General features: G+C 41.7%; 1 protein-coding gene across 1 annotated transcript; it reads right to left on the reverse strand.

Moving 5' to 3' along the window:
* Nucleotides 1–253: 253 nt before the first annotated feature.
* CLRN2 (clarin 2) lies at nt 254–11,253 on the reverse strand. Its single transcript, XM_007187606.2, has 3 exons — nt 11,001–11,253; nt 2,816–2,995; nt 254–519 (listed from the first exon to the last, which is right to left on the reverse strand). The coding sequence occupies exons 1-3, from the start codon at nt 11,251–11,253 to the stop codon at nt 254–256; spliced, it is 699 nt and encodes a 232-aa protein (XP_007187668.2).
* Nucleotides 11,254–11,950: the final 697 nt, after the last annotated feature.

Genomic DNA, 11,950 nt, shown 5'->3' on the forward strand with positions numbered 1-11,950 from the left:
GTAGATATTAAATGAATTGTCCAGTGTCACACACGGCTGGCAAGTGGCAGAGTCTCTAACTCCAAGGTCAGTGAGAAAGAAGTGCAGGGATGCCAGAAATTCGGAAAGTTTTCTTTTCTGGCCCAGGTACTACCCTTCCGCCTTCCACTTCCTTCTTCTTACTGCCAAAACATAGACATTCAGGACTGTGCAAGCTGGAGAAAAGAAAAAGGAGGTTTCCATTCTCCTAAGAACTGATTTTAGGAGCAGGTTATTAATACAAGATATCCTCGGCCGTGACCGTGGCCTCTTCTATCTTGGTCTTAATCTCCGGGAGGGGAATCTGACTGATGGCCACCACAACCAGGTTAGTGGCGTGGGCTGAGGCGCTGGCCACGCAGATCCAGAACGACTCTTCATACTCTTCCTCCACCACCACAAAGCGGAAGAGTTTCTCCTGGAAGTTGGCGATTCGTTCTGTCAGGTCGTGAAATTTTACCGCGGCCGTGAAGCTGGCGATGGCCAAGGCCACGACTCCGCCTGAAACCCAAAAAGGACACACTCATGCACAGCTCTTTTCCTTGCAATTCAACCACTAGATGTGAGGTGGCTTTTCTGTGGCACAGGCAACAAACTTGCGGTGTAAAACATGCTTAGGGCAACACAAATTTTAAAATGCTTTTAAAAGCAGCAGATAATCCACTGTGTGAGGGGTGAGAGGTGTGGGAATAAGCTTCCTATCAGATCTACTTTGAATCTCGACCCCACTGCTTTTTCCCTGACCCAGGGCGGGGCGGGGGTGTGTGTGTGTGTGTGTGCACATTTGGATAAGCGCATTCTCTAAGTATTTCAGCCTGTGTATGTAGACCTTGAGGCTTATGAGGGAAGAGACAAGAGCATCCTACTGGGCAGATTGGGGGACCAGAACGGAGGGCTTGACTGTTCTCTCTTCCTCAGTTGTCCTCTTTCCAAGCTTAATGATAAGAGGAGATAAGAGAAGGAGGAAAGGAAAGGAGAGAGGAGAAAACTGGAAGAATTCCAAACTTCACATCCTTCCCTACCTATTGCTTCAGACTTTGACCTTCCGGGTTCCCTCTGTTTCTCTTTCTCTCTCCATCTTTCTCTCTCTCTTTCTCTCTACTTTTCTCCTGCCCTGATTTTAATTAATATTTAAAAAACACATTTATTATGCCCTTTGTTTAGTTTATTACTTCTTATTGAAGAAAATTTGGATGCCAGAGAAAATCACAAAGATGAAAAGACAAATTTGCTTTTTTCCTAAAAGCCAAATGTAAACACTTTGAACATTTTAGTATATTTCTTTACATTTCTATCTCTTTAACAAAATTAGTATTATGGTACTCTTACTGCTTTACACTTGATTTTTTTCCCTTACTTGAATATTTTTCCATGTTGTTAGATATTCTGTTAAAGCACCACTTTAAACTGTGTATGATGTTTTATACTAGAGACACACCTAATTATTTTAAGTTTAATTAAGTGTGACCTAATTTCTGGATATCTAGATTGCTTCTAATTTTTTGATATTATAAAGTGCTGCAGGAAACTCCTTTTAATGTACATTTTTGGTGCTCTTTTCCTGTTATTTCCTTAGCATAAATTAATGTTTGGAATTGTTTAATCAAAGGATACTCATATTTTTATGCCTTTTGTGAGTAAAGTTTTGTCAAATTGCGTTTTTTAAAATACTCTTGTCAATAGAGCTTGAGAGTACTGTCTCTCTGAGGAAGGGAATTGACAGAGATAAGCATTTATTTCAAAAGCAGGATTGAGCACTTTCTACATGCCAACCACTGTGAGAATTCAGGCAGAGATAAACAAGTCTAGATGGGAGTGAGCCACGTTTATAAGAAATTCTACAGGATGGCCACAGTCTGCAAACATAGGCAAATACATAATAATTGATTTACTGACATTACATTCTAATGCATGATAAAACAACATTACTTGTTTCTATACGTTATGGTCATCCTGTATAAAGTAAAAGGTAGTGAGGGGTTATTGCCATCAGGATACCTTGACCATTTGACCTGGGTTTTCTGAAATCATTCTTGGGACTTTGTTACTTTCATTACAGGTGATTTTTTCAGTGCCGAACTAAATGTGAATTAATTTCTGTATATCAGATACTCTCCCAAATCAACACACACACACGTGCACACACACACACACACACACACACATACACTCACACACATCTTTTGTCTTGGAAAATAAGTCACGGTGGTCATAGATGACACCATGGATTAAAGAAAGGACAAAAGGCTTAGACTCAGTTATACCTGGGTTGGAATCCTGCCTCTGTTACTCATTGTTGTGTGACTTTGGGTGCATCTTTTAACTTCTCTGAGCTTCAGGTTCTTCACCTGTAAATATGGGTCTAATAATACCGCCTCATAGAGAGGTTGTGAGGTTTACACGAAATGAGACATATAAGCCCCCCAGGTCCCTTCTCTTCTGTCCTTTGTGAGGTTCCTTCATAATCACAGCAGCAGTCCCACATCATCACTCACCCCATGGTCCCCTCTTCTTCACCCCCAGCTCTCTGTCTTCTCTCTTCTCTCATCCCGACCTCTCTTTGCTGCTCTAAGTCCTCAGCCACTCATGCACGCTAATACTTCAGTTCTTTATGATGACAGAGATTCTTCAACTTTTAGTAAAAAGGATATTCATGCCCATCAAGGAAGTAACAGACCCAGGGAAGTGAAGCCTGAGGTGGGGCATTTTAATTCCTTCATGCCTTCTGCCCACCTACTTGGAACTCAGCCCCCTGATGGCATGGACAGGAATCTCTCTCCCCAAGGGCCTTCCTTACCTGCGAGAACATTCCATAGACAGATGCCCCCGGGGCCTTTGACTGCCTGGTACGGAACCTGGATCATGTTGAGAATGGCAAAGCCCATGCTGACCAGAGCCAGCACCAAGGCCAGGAAGAGGAGCAACAGAATTGTCACGTGGAGGCCTGCATTGAGCTCCTTCACCAGGTGTGGGAAGACTGGGGAGAGAAGACACAGCCAAGATGTCAGCCTCAGAGCTTGGCTCAAGTTCGTACGTCCCAGGCTTGCTTACCATGAAGGCTTTAGCAGAGGGGAGTGAGGGCAAGGCAGCAAGTGCTGGGTTTTCAAATAGCAGGAGATTTCCTGAGATGAATTCATGGCCCCCAGATTTACCACCTATCAGTTGGCCAACAATCTTCTCTTCCTTGGGGTGGATGCAAAATCAGAATGTGCCCCAGCTGGGCATTTAAGTTGCATCGGCCTTACAGCTCTAGGATCTGGTGTGAGCTAATCCGTACAAGCTCCAGATGGTGTTGCTTTAGCAAAGGAGGCTGGCAAGAGAATCAGTCAAAGAAGGCTGATCGATCACAAAGCTTTCATCTGGGTCAGAGAGTAGCCTTCATTAAATCAGAAAGGTAGAAGCGGTCTCAGGTATATCATGAAGAGTATAGAAGGGTGTAGCAAAGTGAAGCCTAGATCTGGCATCCAAAGTTCCAGGTTCAAATCCCACCTTTGCTGATTTGCCACAATTATAAAATATTTAGGATCATCTAAACCCTACTTCTACCCATCTTACAATATTGAGCGGGTCAAGTGAAGGGCATAGGAATAATCATAGCGCCCACTTTGTGGGTACTAATGCAAAGCTAGGAGCATGATTTTGGATTCCTCATAATGATTCAGTAAGATAGACATTAATTCCCTGTGTATGATGGGCATGTAATTCTTATGTTGCACTTTATTAGAATATTAATTTGCCATATTAATGTGGCAGGGTAATTTAGTGAGATATTAATTTGGATTTGTTTTCTCTGTATTTCTCTCTATGTGAAGATTAAATGATATATCATAGTAGAGTGTTTAAATATTGTCTAGGAAAGAGTCAGTTCTCAAAAATGGCAACTGTGGTTGTTGCTGTTATTTTACCCTCTGACTTGGGAAAAGTCATGTGACTTCTCAAGCCTCAGTTTCCTCATTAGTATCATGTGGATAGTAATAGTTGCATATGAGTTGAGCGTAATCAACATTTACTGAGCACAGTCAGGGGCCAAGCCCTTTACATCTGTTATCTCATCCAATCCTTGTGACAAGGATATGAAGTAGATTTTATTAAACGCCCTTACCCACAGGCTTGGAGACACTAAGTTCCTTGTCTTTGGGCAAGGTGATCCTGAACTCTATCTAGGACCAAAGTCCTATATATCACATGGTATATAGAGTTTAGAGTCACTGATTTCAGTTATTATAAATGAATCATTTAAAATGATGAAAGCTAAAAAACTCCTGAGCAAACCCCTTCCTCTGCAACTACTCCAAAGTTTCTACTGAATACCTCCTGGTCAAATCTGGGTCCATCTTGTGAATTCCAACCTCCCTGCTTAATTACTTGATACAACTGACCAACCCATCTTTGGCCCCAGTTGGGAGCCAGGACTCAAAGCTTTCCAGGTTCCACTCACTCCCTGACCCTGTCCCACTCTAGCTCCTTTGCTGGCTCACCTGTCCATTTTTATTCACAGAAAGCTAGTGTCTCCCAAGCCTGAGAACAAGAATTTTTGTCCTTCTTCCTTTGAAGTGTCCTTTCCACTCAGAAGTTTCCAGACACTTCACAGTTACGTCTTTAGTTCTGATCTAGATTTCTTTCCAGTTCTGTATTTCCATGTATATTTATCTCCATGTATATTTATCTCCATGTGGTTATCTCATCAGCATCAGAAACTTTACCCCAGAAAATGAACTCCTTCCCGTGGGATTTTTTTCTGTAGGACTTCTCTCTTCCATTTCCTTTCCTTATATTTCAGTGTCCTTTAGATTTTTTTTTTCATTGCAGAGTCTCAGCACTTTTTCATTCCAAACATGGTAGCTTATGCCTGATTACCTAATTGTTTCATAATCCTCTTTCTTGCCATGCAATCCTTAGGACACATGACCAGCATAATAATCCTCACCAAACACTTAAAGTAGAAAATCATCACCTGTGTGATTGGCAAAGATCAAAAGGTTTGCTAATACACTATGTTAATGAAGGAGTAGGGAAGGAAGCAGTTGTCAAAACTTGTAGGGATATTAATTCATACAATGTCCTTAGAGAGCAATTTGGCAACATCTATCACAGCAATTTCATTTCTAGGAAAAGCACTCCCACGTGTGCTCAAAACTGTGTATATCGGATATTCATTACAGTAGCAAAAGATTGGAGAAAAAACCAAAATATGAGTCAATAGGAGATAGATTTAATAAATTAAAGCACAATCACACAAAGTAACTTCTAAAAAGAATTAATCATATCCATAGAATGATATGAACCCATCTCCAGGTGTGATTCAATAAAAAAATTGAGAAGTAACCATATTATGATGATGGGGCGAGGGGATTTGGGGCATATGGAGTGATATGGAGAGGGATGGTGAAAGAATACCCAATCCTTAGCTTCCGCAGTAGGAAATGTATTGACTATATTAAAAAAACAAATCTTTACTGGCAAAGGGCTGAATCTCATTCAGCCTCCACAATCGTGGGCTATATACTCCAAGGCTCTAGATCTCCCAGTTAATTGAGATCTTATTATTTTTTTATATATGTCATTATTTAGAAATTCAAATCTTTCCTCACGAGTTTTCATGCATCAGTTCCTTCTATTAATAATTTCTTTAAGGGGTGACTCTACTTTTGCTCTTGTCACACAAGTGCCATCCCAGGAGACCTGTTGCTTGCTTGCCTTTCCTATTTGTACCCAGTTTCCAAAAGTTTGAGACACGTCTGACCTAAGGATTACATTTAAGTTTCCAGCTTGAAATCCATGACCATAAAAGCATATGATCCATGGTGACAAGTGACACTAGCTACACATATTGAGCGCAGGCTGTGTGTCAGCACATATACACTTTCTCTCTTTCACTGCCCACGGCAACCTTCTCTCACTCCTACAGATGCGTAAGTTAGAGTCTTAGAAATAAGAAGTTAAATAGCTTAGCCAGGTCACCCAGCCAGGAAGTGCTGGCTTCAGGATTTTGCCGCAGGACCTATGGCCGGAAAATCAGATCACTTGGATAAGCAAAGATTTAAAAGTTTAATCCTAGTACAGCTGGAGGTCTAGAGGTCTTATTTTGAATTTGAATAAATATTCTTATGGTGTACATATTAAAGCTAACTCACTTGAATCCCAGAAGTGATTAATCATCCTGTCAGCAACTCAAATTAGATAACTATCTAATTATTAAGTAATTTGTTTGCTCCCCACTCCAGAGAAGTCCAGCAGTCCCTTTTGCCCCAGCAAGGCAAAAATTAATTTTAAAAAAGAAATAATTGATAAATTGGATTTCACTAAAATGAAAAAATTCTGCCCTGCGAAAGACAATGTCAAAAAAATGACAACACAGCCACTGCAATGGGAGAAAAGAGTTGTAAAAGACACATCTGAGAAAGGACTGTTATCTAAAATGAGCAATGGTAAGAAAAGCCTGAGATCTGAAGTCAGATCCAGGTCCAGCTGTTGATGGAATGCTTGGGGGTGGGAGATGAGGGGGGAACCAGTGAATTAAAAATTATCAAGCACATACTGTGTATCAAGCACCACATCAGGTGCTTTTACAGAAATTATTTCATTTATTGATTTCTCTGACCCCCAATTTCCTCATCAGTAAAATGGGCATAAATAAAATCTCTCCTCTAGCACAGAGTGGGTTGAAGGAAATGAACAAAGAGGTGACAGCTTGAGACATTAATGTGTCACTGCCCAGTGCTCATTTACTGCCTTTCTCTTTCCCAGATGGAAAGCTTCTGGAGGGCAGACACTCCTCTGTTTAGTTTATCCCTGTTTTCCTAAGAGCGCCAGGCCCATAAATACTCTACAGTACAGCTGAATATGTGAACACTGCTACATTAGCGTTTGTCCCTTTCTTTCCCCAGCCGCTCAAACTGCTAGATTGATTTGTTTTTATTTCAGAAAGTCTGGGTATAAAAAAGGATCTTAATTATGATTATGCTGTATAGTTCTCTGCTTTTCTCCATGATTGGCTTGGAAATTGAATCTCTTGGGTGATTCTAGGGGAGACCCCTATGAAATTGAGAATTGAGGCTGTTTGTCCACGAGACCCAATCAAACTTTCCTACTCCAGTTTACAAAGCACTTTCACACACCCCTTCTCCGCTGATCTGCACACAGGCCCTGGGAGCAGGGATTTTTTTTTTTTTTCTTTCTTCAGAACAACAGTGACAGTAGCAGGAAAATCCTGATTCCAACTTGGGGTTTGGGGGCTCTGATACACCCCATAGCTGCCTCACACAAGTAGGTGGTACTGGCTCTAGGAGCTGTACATCTAAAGGTAGAGAGACTCACCTCTGAGGCTAGAGAATGTGATAACAGACGCGGTGTCCCTGGGCGGCATTGGTGTAAAACCAGCCAAAGCCAGGAGGAACCTGGCCCTAGCTCCCAGTGAAAGTTTTCAAAAAAAATCGCATCTTGGTTATACACCCTCCTCTGGGACACCACCCAGGGCACCTAGAAATAAAACTTTCCTGAGTATTATCCTGCTCAGAACTAATATTAAAAAGTCCTTTATGATTCTTACACAGTTCTGATGTTTCAGAGAGCAGACCACGTTAGATGAACCCAGGGGGCTTTTTCCCATAGTCACCCCTCTGAGAAGGAAGAGGGAGGAGGGAAAGGAACTTGTACTGAGTGCCTCCAGTGGGCAAACAGGAAGTGCTCATTTGCTTAGCTTATGGCTTCCAGGGCTAGAGGTAGTTTGCATTTCTGTGAGCTGGGATGGCAGGGGTTTAATTAGCATCACAGTGCAAGGGCCCGGTCTTGTCTTGCCCTCCTTTGGCCTCCTCCTTCTGCAAAGCCTGTCTCTGCTTCAGCTGCTTCTCCAGAAACAGTGCTTGTGCTTGGTGACTTCCTTAATTATCCTAAGCCCACCATCTGCCACTCCACACCCTCTGTTATGGGTTGCATTCTGTACCCAGCCTCAAAAAATGTGTTGAAGTCCTAACCGCCATCATCTCAGGATATGAGCTTATTGGGAAATAGGGTCTTTACAGAGGTAATCAAGTGGAAATGAGGTCACTAGGGTGAGCCCTATTCCAGTAAGACTAGTGTCCTTATAAAAAAGGGGAAATTTGGACACAGAGACAGTCATGCACGGAGGGAAGACCATGTGAAGAGACTTAGGGAGAATGCCATGTATAGAGTGGAGTAATGTTGCCACAAGCCAAGGAATGTCTGGGGCTACCAGAAACTGGAAGAGGCAAGGAAGACTCCTTCTCCTAGAGGTTTCAGAAGGAGAACCGCCCTGTCAAGAACCTGATTTTGGATTTCTAACCTCTAGAACTGTGAGAGAATAAATTTCTGTTATTTAAGCCACCCCGTTTGTGGTACTTTGTTATGGCAGCCCTAGGGAACTAACACACCCTCCCAAATGACCCCTCAGTCATTTCTGACAGGAGTCATCCACCTGCATCCTCCCATCCTGGAGAATTCACATCCATCCACCACCTCCCCAACATCCAGAACTTGCTGAATTCCGGAAGAACAGTAAAGACTACTAGGTGACACTCCGCCTTGGGAAAGTTGTCAGTCACAGATTCCCGAGGGAACAGCACACAGTGGAGGGTGGGAACTTTAAGGTAAGGCCGACCAGGGTTGGGGCCTGGATCTGGTACTCATGGCTCTGTGACCTTGATGAAGTTGCTTAACCTCTCTGAGCCTCATTCTTCTATCTGGCAGGTTTGTGGAAGATTAGTATAGCATAGGTCACATGTCTGGCATCTTGTACATGAACATTCAGTACAAATGAGTTTAAAAGTACTTTACTGATATTCATTCAACCAATGTTTTTGAATGTGCGCCAGGCACTGTTCTAGGGACTTGGGATCATCAATGGACAAGATCCTTGCCCTAATGGCGCTATATACCAAAGGGGGGGAGACATAATAAATAATAAACATAACAGATAAATAAATGATCTAGTGTGTAAGAAGGTGGTTATGATGGTAACGTGGTATATCATGCTATATAATTACATAATTATATGGGTTATTTTTATTATGTTCCCTGAGCACTGGCTTGCTTATTAAAGCCTCTGGAGTATTGCTGCTATTGCATCTATTGCTCCCGTGTTCAAGCTTTGGAACTTCCTTCGTGAGGTTCGTTAATTTCAATTCCCTACAACTTACACACTACTATATATAAAGTAATCAACAAGGACCTACTGTACAGCACAGGGAACTTTACTCAATACTTTGTAATAACCTATATGGGAAAAGAATCTGAAAAAGAATGGATATTTGTATATGTATAACTGAATCACTGTGCTGTATACCTGAAATTAACACAACATTGGAAATCAGCTATACTCCAATATAAAATAAAAATTAAAGAAAAACCTATTATCTACAACTATTTAAAAAATTGTGCCATTTCCCCCTTTTTGTGTGTGTATTTGTGGTTTTGAAACAACCTCAAACTTCAGAAAAATTGCAAGAATGGTACAAAGAAATTTTTTTTTTCCTTCTGAACCATTTGAGGGTAAATTGCCCCTTCAACCCTGAGCACTTCAGGGTCAGTTTCCTCAAAAAGGATGTTGTCTTTCACAACCACGATACAACTATCAAAATCAGTAGGTTAACACTGGCATATGACTGCTGTTTGATCCTGACACCCCGTTCAAGTTCCACCAATTGTCCCAGTGACATCCTTTAGAGTAAACTGACCCAGCTCAGAACCAAGTACTGCATACGGCTGTCATCATCCCCTTTTAGCATGTCCTATTTCTTTGTTTTATTTCTTTGTTTATTTCTTTATGTTAAGTATGTTTTCAGCTTTTTATGTTATGTTTATTTTTGTTCTTTTTTTATTATGTTATGTTTTTAACAGAGCTTTTCAATATCCCTGGTCCAATTTAATTTCTGGGTAAATATAAATATTCGCAGAGATATTTTTTCTTGCTATACATAACAAATATATATATCCTTCATGTATATAAATGATGACAATTTGTATTGTTATATTTGTCAGTGGTTCCAGCTTTCTGTCTTTATACGTTTAATAAGACACCCTGGCCAGGATTCTGAAAACTACAGTTATGAAATATAGAAATCATATAATGAATAAATCCCTTATCCCCTTGCATTTGCATTATGTTGATTAATTATGATTTTGTAGGATACTGTTCTCACCAGCAATCTAATTGTATGAGTCTAAAGATGTGCAGAATATTGCCTTTTTTGTTTTGGTTTTTCCTTCCCAGAAGATCCTTCATAAGCTGGTCTTGGATTCCTGCTCTATCTACATGCAGAGCAGCTCTGCTGTGACGCTGGATGGCCGCCCGCCCACGTCAGTCCCTGCTCACGTTCATGGACAGCAGCCTTGCCCGAGGTCTCCTTGCCAGGAAACATCCGGGTTGGGCTCTGAACCCAGATAGTCTGATTCCAGAGCCCAAACGCAGAGCCCTTTTGCTTTTTCGCAGACTCTGAAGCTTTTATATAAATAGAAGTGGAAGGTTCATTTCAGCAGGTCGTCTACACCCGCAGGCCACACTGGCTGAGCATACCCAAGTCGCGTGACCTGGGTCTAAAATTTTCCGCTGGGTGACCTCAGGCAAGTTTTGTAACCTCTCCAAGCCTCGGTGTAGTCCTCTGCAAAATGGGAATGTTAATAATTCCTTCTTTATAAATTTGTTATAAGGCTTAAAAGAGACAAACCATGTAAAGCATTTAGTAGAATGTCTGACACACGTAAGCACTCAATATTTTTAGTGATTATTCATAGAGGTAAACTACAAAGATATACAAATCCCTATTTCTAATGTTTCTATCAGCCTCCACAGGAAAAAAAGGTCTCTTCCGGGTGCTGAACAAGACTAAGTCCTTGGTTTACTATGGATTAAGTCATTATGCTTTAGATTGAAATGACACTTGAATTTCTCATTTAGACACAAGCACCCTTACGAATATTTAAAAATAAGTGTTCTAAAGCAGGTTTCGTGCCCCCAATATACTCACTCGTGAATTGGGACTGGCGGCTCCCGAGCCCGCATTGCCGCACCTTACAACCGCGGAAGAGCCCGTAGTAAATGTCCCCAATGAATTTGACCAGCTCTGGATCTGTGGCATTGACAAGATCAACTCCAGTCTGACAAAGGATTTTCCCACTCAGCCAGTGGGGCACCGCCAGGGCAACGATGATCAGGATGAAGGAGGAGAAGCTGAGTAAAGATGCCAGCCCATACCACGCCTTTTTGAACCATCCAGGCATCCTGGTGGGTGCAGGTCATGCCCCAGGTGTCTGAGCAACAGCGGGGGTCCTTGACATCTTCCAGACACTCGGCAATCCCCTGCTCTAGGGTCAGCTCTTCCAAACACACTGTTTCAAGATTTCAGGTCCATCTCCAGGTCCTCCCTCAGCGCCTGCCTCCACAGCCCATGTTTACTACAACTGCATTGGAAGTCTCTACAGAGGCGTCTTCACCTGACTGGAGTGTGGAGGAGTGCATTACCGAAGGAAGTAACCTTATATCCCCCACTAGACTAAGGTTTCAGCAGAGGGCTTAATTGTTCCTCGGTTCAAGTATTTGAATAACCCTGGTGTGGACCTCTTAATGACAAGGAAGTTATTAGCAGGCATAACCAGGTAGATCTGACTATAAAGAGATGTTAACCAGTCTCAAAAAATGCATACGGTAGAAGGAAAACGAAAATGGAATGATTAACACTTGAACATTGCCAACAATGCACCGTATCAAATGTTGATCTCTTTGATGCATGCCCTGGCATTTCTTTCTCTAAAATGTCACTGCTGTCAGAATCCCTAGAAGTGTTATTAATACCACAAAATGACCTCTGTTCTCAAGCCTTTTAATTGAAATGTGTAAACAAGGCTTTATGATTCTTAAATTTATCACTGGGTGAATCTGCTGCGGGTAAAATTGCAGCCTGAGTCAGAGTCAATTTGT

The sequence above is a fragment of the Balaenoptera acutorostrata genome, chromosome 5, assembly GCF_949987535.1.
Source record: "Balaenoptera acutorostrata chromosome 5, mBalAcu1.1, whole genome shotgun sequence".
NCBI classification, from domain to species: domain Eukaryota; kingdom Metazoa; phylum Chordata; class Mammalia; order Artiodactyla; family Balaenopteridae; genus Balaenoptera; species Balaenoptera acutorostrata.

What these genes read in the sequence shown, in the direction of transcription:
- CLRN2 (XM_007187606.2), bottom strand. Translation starts at nt 11,253, where the DNA reads ATGCCTGGATGGTTCAAAAAGGCGTGGTATGGGCTGGCATCTTTACTC. An exon ending in CCGCCAGTCCCAATTCACGA is followed by an intron (nt 2,996 to 11,000) that starts GTGAGTATATTG and finishes TTCTCTCCCCAG; the next exon opens with TCTTCCCACACCTGGTGAAG. An exon ending in TCTATGGAATGTTCTCGCAG is followed by an intron (nt 520 to 2,815) that starts GTAAGGAAGGCC and finishes TTTGGGTTTCAG; the next exon opens with GCGGAGTCGTGGCCTTGGCC.